This window comes from Galeopterus variegatus, unplaced genomic scaffold, assembly GCF_000696425.1.
Source record: "Galeopterus variegatus unplaced genomic scaffold, G_variegatus-3.0.2 Scaffold1587, whole genome shotgun sequence".
In the NCBI taxonomy this organism is placed as follows: Eukaryota; Metazoa; Chordata; class Mammalia; order Dermoptera; family Cynocephalidae; genus Galeopterus; species Galeopterus variegatus.
Window position 1 is genome coordinate 453,443 of NW_007727698.1, and position 20,216 is coordinate 473,658.

The following is a 20,216-nucleotide window of genomic DNA, read 5'->3' on the forward strand; positions in this document are numbered from 1 at the left end:
GGATGGGAGCAGGTTGTGGTTCAAATGACAGATTCTTGCTATTCTTCCTGAGATTTAGTAGATTTTCTTGAAAAAAATACTTCTCTATTTGCTGTATGCTCATAGGACAATTTCCAGAAACTCCTGAATGATTTTTTTAAAAAATAATCTTTTCAAGTTAAAAAATTATTTGTTGATAAGAGAGTTTACTGCACTCCTCATTTCTCCATTCTGAAAATTGCTCTCTCAGATATTTCTAAATGTTAATACTGGACCCTGAATCAATCTTATTCATTTGCAAAATTGTTCTTCTATTTCTACCCCTTGTTTGCTGTTTCAAATATTCTTCAAAATATATTGAAATGTCTCTCCTCCTCTCCCTCTACCATTATAGTGTACTTCAGATTTTTTTTTTTGTCATCCTTTTAAAACATGAACTAATTAGCCTCTGACATGTGGCTTACTCAAAATATCTAATTAAATAAATTACAGCCACTAATTATTGCCTTTGTCCATATGCTTATAGCTACTTTAGACCTTATTTTGTACCACTCATAAGAAAACTAGCATGTGTTGGGGATACTTACATATCAAATTGACTACTCTAAGCTCCTTCATCTTTGATCCCATCACTACCCTAGAACAGTGCCTTTTATACAGTAAGCACTTAAATATATACAGAATAAATGAACGGAAAAAGATTATTTCCTTCAACAGAAATAAGCTCTCTTCCTCAAAAGGTTATGCCAGCTTACATACTGGCTTAACCTATTCTTTATTGCAGGTCTTCTGCTTCTCTTGTTAGATTTGTGAGATTCACAAAGCTTTTACAGTGACACTTCTGGAGCCTTTGTTAACCTATCCCACTAGAACTTCCTGAAGTTTTCTTGGATAGTATAGGCTTTATTTTATCTAGAGTTAGTAAGTTCAACTACATGACTCAAGGACCCTTATGAGCTTCAGGTTTTGATAATAACAAAGGAGACTTTAGCAACTCTTGATTAAACCTATTATTCCATTAATACTATTTTAGCAGAATCCCTGTATATCTTACTAAACTCTTGAGCACCTCCATTTTCCCCCATAAAAGGGAGATTCTCCCCAATCAATTTGAATCCCCCATACATGTAGCATGAAATGGCACAATCATCATTTACTGACCTTACATTACATATGTGACATTAGCAGCATCAATCATCACGTTTCTCTTATCATGTATCTCTTCTCTTGAAAGAATCTTATTCTCAATAAATTAAAATTACACATGAATGGTCAAAGTACCTTACCTGTCCTCTACAGCCAAAACCTCACTCTGGATATAGTATTCCATAAAAACTCATACAAAAATCTCAATAAAGACTGATTAAGTATGCCACCCAATGGATGTACTATTGTACTGCACTCATAAAATACATACATGAATTAGCATTTGTAATCCCCTTGAGGTTACCAAAACCACTAGAGTTACAAAAGAAACAACGGGAAAAAAGGAAAAGTGGTCGTAGTAGGGAAAGGATAGCCTTCAAGAGCAATGACACCTGATACTCCAGGGGCAGTGGTGATATATAAGCATCTCCAGGAGGCCAAGGTAGAGAGGTAACAGTATTCTTCAAAATTTTATTAGCTTTGCTCCTAAAGCTTAATTCTCTTGAGACTTTTTGTTTATGCTCAGGAAGTCATGGAGTTCTTCCAATATCTATGGGGCGTAACTGTGGAAGAATCACTGAATAGGGGACTTGCAAACTTATAGAGATGTTTATCTAGATGAGAGGCTGAAAAGACCAACCTAAGAAGCAAGAAAACAGGGGAAGAATCAGTAACACTGGAGGAAAAAAAATAAACCAGGATTCATTTTACCCTATTATGTATTCCATTGCCTCTATCCTACAATATGTTAAGAAGACATCCAAACTGATAAGGGTCACTGAAAAGTTCACATCCCACTATATAATAGTCACATTACCAAAGACTGTAGAAGTTTCTATTATTGGAAAGCAACTCTGTGCCTACCCTATGGTTCGGCCTTGCCAGAGTGAGAAGCGCAGTAGAGAGGAAAAAGCAAGGAGTCACAATTAGGAGCACTAAATTCAGTCACATGGCAGTTTAGGGGCAGTCACATCTTTCAGTGCTCCAAACACTCCTGATATTTAAGAAAAAGGAATAGTAATGCTCCATCCTGTTATGAAGACAAGCAAAATAACAATAATGAGGTGCTAGAAGTTGAGTAAGTAAAGCCTAGGACTAAACTTATAATTTACTCTAGGAAACAATGAACGATAAGGCTTACCTAATGGCACAAACTTCTAATAGTTACTTTAACATGCAGTCAACATGTGCTAGCTTTATAAGGCCCCAGAGGACTCCAATATCCATAAACTTAAGGAAACAAACAATGCTTATCTATGTACCATTACCTTGTTTGTATAATACTTTATGCTTTTCAAAGAGTCATCATGTCCATTATTTTACTCACACAATTCCCAATATAATGTGAATACATAATACATAAAAAAGAGGATTAGCAAATGATCACCTCAAAAAATATACAGACTTCACATAGCAGGTGTAGTGTTGAAAAACTGAAATCGTGTTTCTCCTTCTGAATTTCATGTTAGGCTTTAGGAAAAACATAAACACAATAAAACATAACAACCAACTCTACAGGAAAATAGACCTTGAGGCTTACTATTGGCAAAAGACTATGTTTTTTAGTTACCTGGAAAACTGAAAAACACTGGAATCCAGAGGCTTTAGTTGAAGAGAAGGTGACCTGCTTTCTTCTCCAACAGATGGAAGCAGGCTAGGGCTATCAATTCCCTCATATCCAACTGTCTTATTATTCAATCCTGCCATATCTTGAACAGTAGGGATCTTCAGTGGATCACTGAATACCTAGGAAAGAAAGAAATTATTCATAAAAATCCCAAATTCAAACCAAATACCAAAGGATGAGTCAATCCTTCTGATGCTAGGAAAAGAATGCTTAGCCAAATAAAAAGAAACTGTTTCCTACACAAAACAAACAGCGCACAGTAATGTACACTAGAACACTGATCCCAGGCACTTTTGTCATCAACCTTATTAGCTGGACACCAAACAGACCTCCCCCAACTCACTTATTGGCTCCTAGAGTGATCCCACCCACAACATAAACCCAAGGCCCCTAATCACTGTCTAATTCTCTCTTGTGACCCAGTTGAAGGCTGGGTTTTTACTCCTCTGAGATCTGTGATGAGGGTAGGGGTGAAGGGAAAAAGCATTGCAGCAAGTGTCTGTGTCGGTTTTGGAGATATGCATGCAAGGACCAACATATATTTATAGTGCACACACACAAATACATGCACCTTGGATCTCGTGGGAGAGACAGATTATGACGATAGTATGAATGATTAAGGCAAAGGAATATAAAGAGGAGGTAAACTGAATGAGGACAGGGCAGTCCTAGGAAAATCTCCCAATCTCTATATAAGACTATCAACCCAAGACGTTAGGATATGAAACCTGATTATTCATATGCCTAGGTCTTGGCAGGATATCAGAAGAAGAATTAGTATTAAATTGCCTCTATCCTCACCAGTCTGACCTATTCTGATTGAGTGGGTGGAAGATGAATCTAACATGCGACTAGCAGAACTCTCTGGGAAAGAGGGTCAAGAGGGAAATCATGCAGAAAGACAAGGTTGGGTGGGGAAGATATATGGGTGCTATGGTGGCTGTCAGGAAAGGAGTGTCCCTGAAAGGACGGCCAACCTTATTGCACCCTTCAGCGTCCGGAGCTGGGCAACCATGTCCGAGAGAAAGTGCTCCTGAAAATTCAAAACAGCAGAGTCTTTACAAAGCCAGCCAGCCTGAAAGCAGGGATCAGGGAGGGGCACAAAGAACCACCCCTTCTTCCCAAGAGGAAAGAGGAAGGAATCACCCCTGAATCCTGGAAGAAAGGAGACAGGAAAACCAAATGCTCAAAAGGAACAGCCTGTATGAGGATGGAATATAACCCTGAATATTCTGTGACACTGAATGTGACATTCACACTGTCCAGAGTCAGTACTAAATCCAAATCTTTTGGTGATCTGAACATCAGTAACAGCAGATCAAAGCAAAACTAAAAGATCCAATGGAAAAAAGATCACCAGAAGAAATGATTATTTCTATGCAACTTTCAAGATTGCTGCTTCCTTCAGCCTGTGTCCTCTGTTGGGGAAAACTGTGTGTGAGAAAGAAAGGGGGTGGACTGTATCTCACCTGATGGTTCTCATTTTCCATAGGTACCTTCTTTTTCTCGACAGTTTGATCTCTAGGAGAAGATAAAAGCGCTATTTAGTTCACTCATAAAACTTCCCAGTTAAGAATGGATTACCAATTATAGATTTAGGTTATACTCTTCCCTCCAAATAGAAATAGTGTGAGCCTCATTGAGTAACTAAGGGTGCCTTCCTGAACTATGCTACAGAAAAGAGATTTCAAATAACCCACCAAAGAGAAAAACAGACTAAAGATAATCACTAGATGAGATATTCAGGAGATGGTTAAAAGGAATAAAGAATTGGGAGAGCAGAGAGAAAAGGAGGGAAATCATTTAGAATAAAGAAAAAAAATTATCTCTCTTTTCAAAACTCTCCTGTCCTATTAGGAAGGGTCAGGCTCCTCTACTCCATGATACAGAACACCACCTCAAGTATACTCAACTGTTTCTTAGCTTTGCTCAAGTACAGGTCTTCGTCAATGAGTTCTTGTTCCTCTGGAACAGAGCATCTCCTGCAGTATAGAGAAGAAATCATCTCTTGGAAGCAAAATATATCCTTCACTTTTACCCTTTACTTTCCTTACAACTATGACAAGGCAGATTGACAACCCTCTAACATTATGTAGTTCAGATCCCACCCACATTACAAAACCTTGCTATATGTAAAGCATGAGAAAGAATTTCCGGAGTAAAAACTGAAAGGAGTACTAGAAAATTTATTTAAAGATCAAAAGTAAATCTAGAAACAAACAAACAAAAACTAATTATAGTATGAAACTATGTTATACCCATTTTATAAGAGGGTATATTGGCTTAGAAGGCTATGTTGCCTGGACTACGTGTAAATAGATAGGAGATAGAATATTCAAAAATGAGATTTCTAAGCACTCAGTCTCATATTCTAACCTCTCATTTACTCTCCATGAAAGGGTGCTTAGGCACATCTGGAGACTATGAGAGAATGCTTACACATTATAGACCTAGACTTCATTTATTTAATTTCTTCCATTTTAGACACTTTTCTCTAAAAAGCATAATCCATTTTAGCATCCTTTTTCTATGAATATTTATCTTGCAAAAAAATAATTTTAAGAAAGTCACAACCAGCAAATAGAATTGAAGCAAACTGACTTATGAACCTATGGACTACTGAATTAATTAAAACAAGAAAAATTTGTTAAATTGAATTTAAAATCCATGGATAGGCCAGGCACTATTTAGATGCTAAACATTGCAAGGAACATACAGTACATTAGGAACAAACACGTAAACAAATAGCATTGAATGTACAACAGGTACTATGACACTGATTCCCTATGGGAGGTATATGAAGAAAACCCTCGACTCAACCTAGACTGTAAAGCCCTTTTTCTGAAAGAGTTTAGAACCTCTTGAAGAGCCAAAGCATAAATAGATGAAAAATATCCAAAAAATACAAAACAGTATTTGAACAAATGTCATGAAACAAATACCACAGGAAGTCAGAATAAAATCACTATAAACCATTGTCAACAGGAAAAGCTTCACACAAGACTTAGGTTCCCCAGATGACTATGATTTAGATAGGCAGATGGAACACAGGTCATTGCAAGCAAGAAAAATGACACTATCAAAGTCATGGAGGAGAAGTAAGCACAGCATGTATGTGGAATAGTCAAGCCACAGGCCTGGCTACAGTATAGGGTTTGTATTAAGGTACAGTGAAAAATAAGGCTAGATAGGTAAGGTGGGGTGAGTTAGCACATGGTCTTGAATGCCTGACTGAGGAGTGTGGACTTGAGATACAAGTCTTTTAGAATATAGAGACTCAGAAGAGATAGAAAACCTGAATAGACCAATAACAAGCAACAAGATTGAAGCAGTAATCAGCAATCTTCCAAAAAAGAAAAGTCCAGGTCTGGATGGCTTTACAGTCAAATTCTATCAAACTTTTAAAGAGGAGTTAATACCAGTTCTCCTCAAACTATTCCAAAAGATTGAAGCAGAAGCTACTCTCTCAAACTCATTCTATGAGGCCAACATAACTTTAATACCAAACCAGATAAAGACACAACAAAAAAAGAAAATTACAGGCCAATATCCTTGATGAACATAGATACAAAAATCCTCAACAAAATATTAGCAATCAGAATACAGCAACACATCAAAAAAATTATACACCATGATCAAGTGGGATTCATCCCAGGGAGGCAAGGATGGTTCAACAATTCAAGGAAAGTCAATAAATGTGATACATCACATCAACAAACTCAAGGACAAAGACCATATGATTATCTCAATAGATGCTGAAAAAGCATTTGATAAAATTCAACATCCCTTCATGATAAAGGCTCTCAACAAATTAGGTATAGAAGGAAAGTATCTCAACACTATAAAAGCCAACTATGACAAGCCCACTGCCAGAATCATTCTGAATGGGGAAAAACTGAGGCCCTTTCCCTTAAGAACACTCTCACCACTTCTATTTAATAAAGTGCTGAAGGTACTAGCCAGAGCAATCAGGCAAGAAAAAGAAATAAAGGGAATCCAGATTGGAAAAGATGAAGTCAAACTGGTTCTATTTGTAGGTGACATGATACTATATATAGAAAAACCTATCAAAAAACTCCTAGAGCTGGTTAATAACTTCAGTAATATTGCAGGATACAAAATAAATTCCTAAAAAGCAGTTGCATTTACATACTCAAATAATGAATTAACAGAAAGAGAAATAAAGTAAGCAAGCCCATTTACAATTGTCACAAAAAAATACCTGAGGATCAATTTAACCAAGGAGGTGAAAGATCTCTACAGCAAGAACTACAAACCACTACTGAAATAAATTAAAGAAGACACAAAAAGATGGAAAGATAGTCCATGCTCTTGGATTGGAAGAATTAACATTGTGAAAATGTCTACACTACCCAAAGCGATCTACAGATTCAATGCAATACCCATCAAAATACTACTGACATTCTTCACAGAAATGGAAAAAACAATCTTAACTTTCATGTGGAACAACAAAAGATCCTGAATAGCTAAAGCAATCCTGAGCAAACAAAATAAAGCTGGTGGCGTAATACTACCTGACTTCAAATTATACTACAAAGCTATTGTAACTAAAATAGCATGGTACTGATGTAAAAATAGATAGTCAGACTAGTGGAGCAGAATTGAGGACCCAGAAATCACCCCTCAGGCTTACAGCCATCTGATATTGGACAATGGCAACAAAAATCTACATTGGAGAAAAGACTGCCTCTTCAACAAGTGGTGCTGCCCAATTGGATATCCATATGCAGAAGAATGAAACTAGATAAGCACTTCTCACAATATACTAAAATCAACTCAAAATGGATTAAAGACTTAAGTATAAGACCTGAAACTATAAAATTATTAAGGGAAAATATAGGTGAAACACTTCAGCAATTAGGTCTGGGTACAGACTTTATGAATATGAGCCCCAAAGCACAAGCAGCAAAAGAACAAATAAACAAATGGGACTGCATAAAACTCAAAAGCTTCTACACAGCAAAGGAAACAATCAACAGAGTGAAACAACAACCTACAGAATGGGAGAAAATTTTTGCTAACTATGCATCTGACAAGGGACTAATATCCATAATATACAAGGAACTAAACAATTACACAGTAAAAAAAAGAAATGACCCAATTAAATAATGGACAAAGGAGCTGAATAGACATTTTTCAAAGGAAGACATACGAATGGCCAATAGGTATGTGGAAAAATGCTCTCAACATCACTAGTCATCAGGGAAATGCAAATTAAAACTACATTGAGATACCATCTCACCCCAGTTAGACTGGCTATAATCAAAAAGACAGTGAATGACAAATGCTGGCGAGGGTGTGGAGAGAAGGGAACGCTCCTGCACTGTTGGTGGGACTGTAAATTAGTACAATCACTATGGAAAACAGTATGGAGTTTCCTCAAACAACTACAGATAGATCTTCCATACGATCCAGCAATCCCACTTCTGGGTATATACCCAGAGGAATGGAAATCATCATGTCAAAATGATACCTGCACTCCTATGTTCATCGCAGCTCTGTTTACGATAGCCAAGACACGGAACCAACCTAAATGTCCATCGATGGATGATTGGATAAGGAAACTGTGGTATATATACATGATGGAATACTACCCTGCCATAAAAAAGAATGAAATTCTCCCATTTGCAACAACATGGATGAGCCTGGAGAAACTTATACTGAGAGAAATAAGCAAAGCACAGAGGGATAAATGCCACATGTACTCACTTGTGAGAGCTAAGAGAGAAAGAAGGAAAGAAAGAAAGTCCATAGTAGTACCTAGGGATACAAAGCAGAGTTGGAGGGAAATGGGAGGGGCAGGAAAGTGGCGGATAATTGGGTGGGGGACATGGGGTACAAACACAATTTTTGGTAAGGTGCATGCTGCCAGTATGGATCTGGCCTTCACATCTTGGGCATGAAGGGTGACAGTCAGCTTTGTATCTTATGAATATTCATAACCAATAATAAAAAAAAAAGAATATAAAGACTCAGGATTTATCTTGGGCATAATTGTGAGTCCTGGAACCTTACTTGTACTTTGGATGAGAATTATAGTAACAAAACCATCTTGCAGGTAAGGTAGACGGATCAACCTTGCCAGGAAGCTTCCTCCATTTAAGACACTCATCACACTGCACCCATGTCTGGTCAGGGATCTTCCTGAATGAAAGAAAATAGAAGCGTGATCATGTGTATCCTAGACCTGAGCTTTGTCTTATGTTAGAAAGGCATGCCCTAAAAATGAAAGAATCTAATTTTATATACAAAATGTTAGAAATGTTATAGTCTAGGTGTATAAAATATATATATTTTGAACTTCATAGATGAAATAATAGAACTATACCAGATATAGATATGAAAAATAATAACAAGTATTAACATGCTGAGCTACCATTATTTATGGGGGTCAATAATATTTATATTAGAATCTCTTGTTCTAAGCAAACAAGATAATTTTAACTCTAAAATTTATTTACTTGGAAATCATTTTATATATATTATGATATTACCATGAAATAAAACCTATAGAATCATTTTATTTGCTTCTGTCCAATCATGTAATAGGTTTAAGATTCATTTATGGGAGTAATTGAAGTGTCATCAAAATGCCTCCCCCCATTTCCCTGCAGAGATTCCCTATTCCTCTTCTTTTCCTCTTTCAAAAGAAACCTTTGTTTATAATATTTTAATCAAAATTTTTTAGGTTGATATTTCCAAAGTTAATCCTAAAAAGTAATATAAATTTGATTAATTTTCATAACCAGAAATGGTGTCTCCAGACCAGCAATTGGGATAAATTATTAAGATAAAACTCTTCCAGAGTTCAACTCTTAAAATGCATACCCACTCCCAACCCTCCCAAGAAGCATAATCCAGTCAAGTCACCTATACCTTAGAATGAATTTGTTTCTTTGTGACAAAAGGTGGTCTGTATATGATAGAAGTATCAGTACCTAAGGAGTGCAAGGCAGGCAGAAGTGGGAAGTAGAGAAGCTGGAGAAAAGACACACAAAGTGGGGAGAGGGGCACCTTGGGCAGATTTCACCAACATGTAATTTAGCTTAGAGTGGGTTTTGCATATGTTACATTTATACCGCTCAGGTCAATAATTTTCATATTTTAAATAGTGATTTTTTCTAGTTATAAAAGTAATATAAGCTCATATGGAAAAATTTAAAGAAGAAAATAAAAGGTACTAATAATTCTATCACTCAAATATAACGTCCTCTTCTTTTTTAAAACTCTATTTTTACAAAGTTTGCACAGATTTTTAGATCTATAGCTTCCTATCTCCTAGCTCCAGACTGCTCCAGCCTTGCAATCTCCAAGCTCTAAGCTCAGGCCTGACCTCTGGTGTCTATATATTTCCAGATAGCTGCTGTTTTATTTAGAGCCAGAGCCAGCAAAAAGCAGTTTCAGCAGTAGTGGGAGGGGAGAGGAAAGGTCATATTAGCTTTGGTTCTATGTGCATATGCACAAAAGAGTCTCTTGCAGAATCATGCCGCTATTACTCTCTCGGGGACAAGCACAATTGGAGGCAGCAACTCTCTGCTACAGGTTATATGCAGACCATGGTAGATCCTTCAATCCCATACAGGTAGGAGCGGCTTTTAGCTCATGCTTGCAATAAATATGTAGTTAAGGGGACTGTAATATACTCTCCTCACTATATCCCTCCAGAAGAGTGTAGTAGTTAAGAACTTAGGTTTGGGGGGCCTGATTGCCTATATTTGAACCTTGGTTCTATCATTTTCTACTTGTCTAATCTTGGGCAAGTTACTTAAGTTCTTGGTGTATCAGTCTCTACATCTATAAAGAAGAAATAATATCTATCTCATAGGGTTGTTGTGATGATTAAATGAATTAGTACATGTAAAGAACTTAGAATAGTGCCTGGCATATAAGTAAATACTCAATAAATAATAACTGCTGACCAGTTGGCTCAGTTGGTTAGAGTGTGGTGCTGATAACACCAAGGTTTAGGGTTGGATCCCCGTACTGGCCAGCCATCAAAAAAAAAAAAAAAAAAAAAGATTAAAAAAAATTATTATAATTCTGCCTCCAGCACTCATACTTTCCAGCAGTATACGAACATCAGTTTCACTGCATTAATCATTGCTAATTTGAAAGACAAATAAAATGGCATCTTATATTAACTTGCATTTCTTTGAAAACCATAAAGGATAGACATAAAGTAAAAATTTTAAAATAAGAACATGATGATACACATACAGCCACCAGGGTGCATTTGAAACAAAATTTTATATATTTGTCTGATTTCCTTTTTTTTTTTTTTTTTTAAAGATAACTGGTAAGGAGATCCTATCCCTTGACTTTGGTGTTGTCAGCACCACGCTCTCCCAAGTGAGCTAACCTGCAATCCCTATATAGGGATCCGAACCCATGGCCTGGGTGTTATCAGCACCACACTCTCCCGAGCCACGGGCTGGCCCATCCATTTTAAAAAAACACAGGTACCTACCCCAAACTGAACTTACAACACTCTAATCTTTGTCTTGATGGTGGTGTAACTGACTGTATACGTGTCCTTCTGTCCTCTGTATTATGCTCCTTTCCTGACTTACTGAGACATTTCATCCTGTTCTGTGTAATTCCCTGTCTTAGATCCTTCAATAAATTCTACTTTTATCTAATATGATTTGTTCTCTATTTCTACTCTCAAAAATGGGTGTACTGGGAATAAAGAGAAGGGAAGTTTGCTAACATGTCTGAATACCTACTATATGCCAGGCACTGTGCTAAAAATGTTATGTCACCTAATTTAATATACTCAGGTGCAATGACTGACTTACCCAAACTCACCCAATTATTAAGAAGCAGATCTAGATTTTCAAGCCAGGAGTGCCATCATCTTTCATATATCACACTCGCTGTACTAAACTGACAGTACTAAATGCTTCACATTTATGATCCAAACCACACAAATGTTAAACCATAATGAAGAGGTTTAGAGAATAATGCAATTAGTACCTGTGATTTCCTAGTTTTATTTAATTAAACTTTCTTATGTGAAAAGCACCATCTTACCCTTGTTTCTTCCATTTGATCTATAGACATTACCCCTAATACTTTCATATTCTATATTTATTACTCACGGTATTGGCCTAGCTATGGCTGAGGTTGCAAAATTCTCTTGAGATGTCTTTTCCTTCCAGTAAGCATTGAGCTTCTGGGCAAGGGCATTTATTGTCAACCTGAAAGAAAATGCAAGAAGTAGTATGTCAAGATTCAGTACTTGTTGAGTAATTTTTCAATTTTTGAGAGGCTCCATTTAGCAGAAGACCACAGTTTAGAATATTCAGCACAGTTTTGAACATCTACACTTTAAGAAACTCAGGAATCCACTGCCTTTGCAAACAACATGTCAAAATGACAAAGTTGTAATTTTGAATAGTCACTTTGGTTAAAAAGGTAAAATGGTCATAAGTCTTAAAATGTAGAGTTCTACAAATTTTCAGGGCTTATAGAATCATGGAAGGGATGAATAAATTGACATCACAGACTATGATAGAGGACCAAACTGCAGAGCTAGGACAAAGCCAAATCCTAATAAGTTGACAGGGAGTTATTTGATTGTCAGATGACTACGAGTAAATAATTTGGAATCAAAGTGAAAGTCAGATAATCAAATACTGTACTCTATCCATTATAAAACAATCAAATATTAATTTTAATATTTCTGTACAGTTTTTCTTCACCCAAATGCTGATCATAGCACCAATGGGCAATAATCCCTCTTTAATATTCTACTATACAGCTATTATTGGAGGTTATATCTGAGTTCTGGCTCTTGCTCTTTCTCCTTTATCTCCCTTCTCAAATGAATAACAGCAGACCCAGTGTCAACAGCAAATATAACTTGCAAAAGTCAAAACCTTAATTTTACTTTTAAAAACTGCCAACTTTCTAATTACTAATTCCTGTTTAATTCTACAACCCAGGATTACAACTTAATGTAGAGCTATACACACTTGGAATGCTGCAAATTTAGAATTTAAAACTTTTAAAATCACTTAACCCCCCTGAGTCATTCCTCAAGGTTTTTGCAGCCCTCTTCTCTTTTTAAGAGGAACACTTTTTTTTTTAAACCTCCATCTTACTCATATTAAATTGGATTCTCACTGCACAGAGACTATTAAAGTAACTCTTATTCCCCTCCAACATACCAATGTTTCTACCTCTATGTTTATATCCTTCCCTCAAGTTGCAGATGAAGTCCTTGCTTCCTCTTTAAAAACCCACATAAAATCTACTTTAAAAATAAGTAAATTAGGCTTCTGGGAAGATGGTAGAATTGGAAGCAGTGGAATCTGGTTCCTCACCTAGACAACAACTGCACTTTGCAGAATCTGCCTGATGTAACTATTTTGGATCTCTGGAGTCTATTGAAGGTTGCAACTTCCAAGGAAAGGCTTGAATGGTAGATGGTGGTTAATTTTGATCAATTTCAGTTCTTAGCACAGTAGCAGCTACACATCCCTCACCCCTAGCCTTGTGGCAGGCAGCCCTGCATGTGTTCCAGGAGGAGTTTGTAGAAGCCAGGGTGGGCAAAAAGAATGCTGTCCTCCAAATATCAGGGATCTGTGCTCTAATCACTGATTGCTGCTTCTGATCACAGAAGGGCAGAAACATTGCAGGCAGCACGCACTGTTGCAAGCCTCTCCTCTGCAACTGAAGTGCCATCCAGGGGACTGGATAGCACCTTCTTTTTCTTCCTTCATTTTTCTTTTTCCCCTTTTGAAAGCCAGATAAAGACTAGAACATTCAAAAGCAATCACATATATGGGGAAAATCAGAAAGTCACTGTGAACGCCCAGGCAAGACTCAGGTTCAGAAAAAAAGAGGACCTTAAGTTTACATCTCTGGCTGATCCTCAGTACAGAGACAGCCTACACCAAAGAAACGAAAACAAAAACAAAAAACAGTAAGCCCTGGGAAAGATGGAGAATCTGATTTCCAGAGTTACAACATTATTAGATTCAATGTCCAGTTTTCAACAAAAAAATCACAATGCATAGGGGCCAGTCTGTGGCTCACTCGGGAGAGTGTGGTGCTGATAACACCAAAGCCACGGGTTCGGGTCCCATATAGGGATGGCCGGTTTGCTCACTGGGTGAGCGTGGTGCTGACAACACCAAGTCAAGGGTTAAGATCCCCTTACCGGTCATCTTTTGAAAAAAAAAAAAAATCACAATGCATATAAGGAAACAGGAAAGTAGTGACTATTCAAAAGAAGAAAGAAAAAACAAAAAACATCCCTGAAAAAGACCTGATGACAGATCTATTAGACAAAGACTTTAAAACAACTGTCTTAAAGATGATAAAGGAACTAAAGGAAGAGTAGAGAAAGTCAAAATGGAAATATCAATAAAGAGTTAGAAAACCTACAAAGAAAGCCTAGAGCTGAAAAGTACAGAAACTGAAATGAAAAATTTACTACAGGGATTCAAGAGCAGATTTGATCAGGCAGAAGAAAGAATCAGTGAACTTGAAAATAGGGAATGGAAATTATTGAATGTGAGGAACGAAAAGAATAAAAATTGAAGAAAAACGAACAAAGTCTAAGGGACTTGTGGGATACCATTAGTGGTGCAACATATGCACTGCAGAATTCCAGAAAGAAAAGGGAAAGAGAGAATATTTGAAGAAATAATGGCTGAGAACTTCCCAAATTTGATAAAAGACATGAATATAAACATCCAAGAAGCTCCACAATCTATAAGTAGGATGAACTCAGAGGGACCCACACCAAGACACATTATAATCAAACTGTCAAAAGCCAAACACAGAGAGAATCCTGAGCAGCAAAAGAGAGGCAACTCATCACATACAAGGGATGCTTGGAGTCTGTAACTCCACTTTGTTTTCTACATGATTTAAGAGAATACATTTAAAAGAAAAAAAATTATGCATCTAAAAGCTAGTATTATTGTAACTTTGGTTTATAATTCCACATTTTGCTTTCTACATAATTTAAGAGACTAACGCATTAAAAATTACTTGTTCGTGCTTTGGACATACAATGTATAAAGATGTAATTTTGTAACATCAACAACTAAGAGGGGTGGTGATGGAGTAGGAGCAGAATTTTTGTATGTCATTGAAGTCAAGCTGGTATAAATTGAAATTAGAGGGCTGGCCAATTAGCTCAGTTGGTTACAGCATGGTATTATAACACCAAGTTCAAGAGTTTGGATCCTCTTACTGGCCAACCACACACACACACACAAAAAAATCCACAAAAGAAGACAGCAATGTAGGAAATGAGTCGAAAAAGCTATAAGGCATATAGAAAACAAACAACAAAATGACAAAGTCTCTCCCTATCAGTGACCACTTTAAATGTAAATGAATTAAACTCAGATTTACAAAGAGATGATGTAATCAAAAGGATCATAGCAGATTTTGGCACCAGAAAATGGGATGCTGCTGGAACAAAAACCTAAAAATATGGAAGTATCTTTGCTGACAGTATGAATCTGGCCTTCATATGTTGGGCACGAGGGGGTGACAATTAGCTCTGTATTCATGAATATTCATAACCAATAATTTTAAAAAAAAGATTAACCATGTGACTCACAGGTCTCCATAGCCATCTTAGCTGAAGCCAAGAATAAAAATAGGATTATCTATAGCAAAAACCTGTCAAGAGCCTCTTGTTGAATGGGGTGAATATCCATGACACACATGGGAGACTCACAAGCTTTTTTAGAATGGCACATTAACACAAAAACATCTAGCTTGGACTGAAATGGAAAGAATATAAAGTGAAAGACTGTTGGGCCCTCAAAATTCTACAATCAGGAAACAGGCTGATGAAACTACTCAGCTGCAAACACATTCTACCTTTCATGAAAATGGAAAGATGACTTCAAGGGTGGAGCTGTAAGCCCAGAGGGCAGAGCCTCAAGACTAGAGGGCAGAGCTGCAAGCCCCAGAAAATTATTCCCAGGCCTTGAAATATAATGGGATTTGCCTAGTTTGATTTTGAAATTGTTTGAAACCTGTAACTTCTTTTTTCCTTCCATTTTCTCCCCCATTTGACCTGGAATATATATAATTGGTGTCCTATTCCTATACCACCACTGTATTTTAGGTACGAAAAAACAAAACAAACACAAAAAAGAAACAAAAAGGACATATCCACAATTGGAGAGGAATTTGCTCCAAGATGCGTCATACTCAGAGTATCACCCATATGTGACTTAGATAATGGGATTTGGGACTTTTGACCCAGTGACATTTAGATGAAATTTTAGACTCTGATTTGATGCCATAATGGGTTGAGACTTCTGGGGATGTTGGGATGGGGTGAACATATTTTGCATGTAAGATGTAAGTGAATCTTAGGGGACAAGAGGGCAGACTGGTAGACAGAATAATGGTCCTCCAAAGATGTCTATGTTCTAATCCCTGAAACCTGTGAATACATTAGGTTACATAGCAAGGGGCAATTCAGGTTATAGATGGAGTTAAGGTTACTCATCAGCTGAACTTAAGATAGAAAGATTATCCTGAATTAGCCAATGTAATCACAAGGGTCCTTAAAAGTAGAAGAGTGAGGCAGAAGAGTCAGAATCAGAGAAAGAGATGTGATGACAAAAGCAGGGTCACCATAGTGATGCGATGTGAAGAGTTCTCTTCACTCAACCCATGGGCCATGGGCCAAGGAATGATGGCAGCCTCTAAAAGTTGGGAAAGGCAAGGAAACAGTTTCTTCCTGAGAGCCCCCAGAAAGGAATACAGCCTACCAATACCTTGATTTTTGCCTGCTGAGATCTGCGTCAGACTTCTAACCCACAGAACTCCAAGATGATAAGTTAGTATTGTTTTAAGACACTAAGTTTGCGGTAATTTGTTATGACAGCAGTAGAAGACAATTCCTGTTTTTTACTTACAGAATTTGAGTATCACTGTATTTCCCTCAAAATGTTAATCTCATAACTCCCCTGTGAGTTCATTATTGTAGCTCAGCAAATAGTTAGGAAATGGTGTTTCTAGAACAGGGGTCAGCAAACTACAGCCCGGGGGCCAAATCTAGCCCACTGCCTGTTTTTGTAAACAAAATTGTATTGGACACAGCCACTCTCATTCCCTTACTTATTGTCTATGGCTGTTTTCATACTGCAACAGAATTGAGTAGTTGTGACATACACCACATGGCCCACAAAGCCTAAAATATTTATTTTCTGGCCCTTTTCAGAAAAAGTTTGCCACCCCCTGGCTCTAGGATATGACCCTACTTTTATCCATCTATCTTGGTTTCCCTTCACTCCAGTTACATCCCATTATCCACACTCTCCATGTTCTTAGCATTCTGAATTCCTGTCACTACCTTTGCTCATGCTACAATTCCATCCTGGAATTTCCTTCCATCTCTTTTCTAAATCTTGTATTCTTTAGCCACATTTTAAGTCATACTTTCCACCTAAAAGCTTTCCTGTCTATCAGGGCATTTTCCTTATACCTTACCACTTAGGTTTTGATTGATCAACAGCCATTTTATTGCTCTCTAAATTGTTTTATATATGTGACAATCTGTTACTACAAATAGACTGTAAGCTACTTAAAGACAGCAACCATGTCTTGAATTTCTACGGAAAATTCCACAAAGCCTAGCCACTGTGTTACGTACCAGTGGAGTGCTCTGTTAATAAGTGTTGACTTCACTTCTGAAGCTGAAGTTCAGTTTTAAAACGTTTTAAGTTTGAGCTCTGATAATTGCAGCTGGTATTGGATATTCACAACTGTTAACAGTCATATTACAGGTGATTTATTTATAGACATTCTCCAGCAGTATGATGGCGGTTATCTCTTTTATCATTTCCAGTTTTTATATCTATAATAGTAGTAGGATGAGTTTGTGATAGATAACCTTCTCTAATCCCTCTCTCAAATCCCTAAATACCTTTTAGTTTTATATAAAATAAATTGAGTAAAAAAGGGCAATAATGCCGGAATTGAAACAAGGGTTATGCAAATTTATTATTTTCAAAAGATTACAGGATAGTATACTAGTTCTCTGTTTTTAATAAAATGTGTAGAAGATATCACACTACTTAAGCCAGAAATCCTATGTGTTTAACTGAATAAATCTATGGTCTATAGAATATCTCCGCAATCATCTCAAACTCATTATACCAAAACTAGACATCAGAAACCAAGGTTCTAATGCCCCTAAAATTTAAAAGGTAGATTTGGGGGGGGGGTGGCAAAGATGATATAGAAAGATGTTATATAATTTTAATATCTAATACTTGAATTTCATAAATTTTAACTATTTATGTAATCATCAGAAATTCAGTATTCCTTACACAAAACAACAACGAAAACAACAAAATGACTTGGCTCTATGACTTGTCAAACCAATGTCATACTTAAACTTTCACTCTTGAGTAAAGTCCTGGTCAAAGATCTCCATTATGGGTCAGACTCACATTTAAATGACCGTTTTACTTAGGCTGAGGGCAGGTAGTTGCCAAAACCACTGAGCATCTTAAGTGACCATGAACCAATTACCCTGAATTTGGGGTTGCCATCCAAACAGTTGTCTCTTTGTCAAACACTAAACCTAAAATTCTTATGGCTCCAGATAAATTAAGATATAACATTCAATTAACTTTATTATAGTTTTGGGCACAAAACAAAAGAGACTTAAGAAATTACTTTTCTCCCACTCTAAGAAAAAATTTGCTACTGAGTATTCAAGGAAAATGACACCAAATGTCCTCATGCCTTATTTCTCCATACTCCCAGAAATTTCCCTTCCCCTTTTGTGTCCTTGCATATACTTCCTCTTCTTAGAGTGTCCTTCCCCTATCTGTCCACCTAGAAAATTCCAACTTTTCCTTCAAGTTTGAGCTCAAATATAATCTGCTTTGTGAAGCCTTCCTTGACTTATTTATGCATATTTAAAGGCTCTCCCGGGGCCGGCCCAGTGGCTCACTCGGGAGAGTGCGGTGCTGATAACACCAAGGCCCCGGGTTCGGATCCCATATAGGGATGGCCGGTTCGCTCACTGGCTGGGCGTGGTGCTGACAACACCAAGTCAAGGGTTAAGATCCCCTTACTGGTCATCTTTAAAAAAAAAAAAAAAAAAGGCTCTCCCCATTTTGCATATATCCCCTATTAAAACAATTGTTTTATAGGTATGTAAGTTTCTTTTTTTAAAGTTTATTTATTATCATTTTTTTACATTCTAAGATGTTATGGAGCTGTTGGAGGGGAGGGGGAGAGGGGAAACGGTAAGGAAATAGGGTGGGGGAAGAAGGCGGGGACGTGGTTGAAGTATGTGGCACATCCCTAATTCCTGCACGGGAGACCAGGGGGCTTCCAGTGGAGGCTTGGTTGTCACTGGACTGAATGAAAATGTCAGGGCAAAGTGGCTGAAGCCCTTGGCTTCCTACTACCCCAACTCAGAAGACCAAGAAGCTTCCAGCAGTGACTCGGTGGTAATTGCTGGGCTGATTGCAGATGTCAGGGGTGTGTGGCTGAAGCCCTCAGCCCCCCACCACCATGGCTCAGGAGCCTGGGGTGTTTCTGGTGGCAGCTTGGTGGTCATTGCTGGGCTGGTCGTGGGTGTCAGGGGGGCATGGCCAAGACCCTTGGCCCCTCACTGCCCTAGCTCAAGAGCCCCATTGCTGGGCTAGTTGTGGATGTTAGCGGGATGTGGCTGAGGCCCTCAGCCCTACACTGCCCTAGCTTGGGAGACTAGAGTGCTTCCTGTGACAGCTTGGTGGTCATCACTGGGCTGGTTGCAGATGTTGTGGGACATGGCTCAGGCCCCCAGCCCTCACTTATTCCTGGCTTAGGAGCCCAGGGGGCTTCCGGTCCTTCTAGGTTTTATAGGTGTTCTTCAGTGATGTGACACCTTTATTAGTTGATGTCAAACTTTGTCTCTGGTATGTGGGTATTTTGTTTTTTCTTTCAGTTCTGTGTTGGATCATTTGCTGTTCCCACCACTTAAACTCTGCACTGGAACTAATTTGTTGTCCTTTGCTTACTTCTAAAATGGGGGAACTTCCTATGGGAACCAGCACTTGAGCCCTGTGGTTGAGCTAAATTGCTGCTTTGCTGCTGATTCTCTGGGGAAGGCTTTTTGTGCAGCTCAGGTATTAATTGTTGACTTTGTATGTACTTCTGGGTCTTGTGAGTTCTGGTACACCTGGTTTGTGTGGAAGCTCTGGTCTGGGCCTGAGACTCTGTAGCAAACTGCATCCCCTGCAGATTTGTATTCCTGACCAGTCTCCACTGAGCAGGTCTTCACTGATTGGAGGACAGATCAGCTGTCCATGCTGTGACCCAATGTTCCCCTGGTGGGCCTGTCTCCCCCACCACCCACACTCCAAACACTTCCCATGGGACGGGCCATGCGCTGGTCCCTTGTGATGACTCACTGGCCTCTGAGTGGCTCCTCTCTCCTGTGTGGGTCCACAGG

General features: G+C 38.0%; 1 protein-coding gene and 1 non-coding gene across 4 annotated transcripts in view; one reads left to right on the plus strand and one right to left on the minus strand.

The window, feature by feature from the left end:
• MORC4 (MORC family CW-type zinc finger 4) overlaps positions 1-20,216 on the minus strand; it is a 54,366-nt gene that overhangs the window by 7,526 nt on the left and 26,624 nt on the right. For all 3 annotated transcript variants that reach the window (XM_008577853.1, XM_008577852.1, XM_008577854.1), the window contains 5 exons: positions 11,875-11,973; positions 8,789-8,917; positions 4,666-4,734; positions 4,222-4,273; positions 2,696-2,871 (listed from right to left, as the gene is read on the minus strand). In XM_008577853.1, the coding sequence (XP_008576075.1) occupies positions 2,696-2,871; positions 4,222-4,273; positions 4,666-4,734; positions 8,789-8,917; positions 11,875-11,973 (525 nt within the window). The remainder of the gene's footprint in view (positions 1-2,695; positions 2,872-4,221; positions 4,274-4,665; positions 4,735-8,788; positions 8,918-11,874; positions 11,974-20,216) is intronic.
• On the plus strand, positions 10,690-10,763 carry TRNAI-GAU. Its single transcript has one exon. It is a non-coding gene; the product is annotated as a tRNA-Ile (tRNA).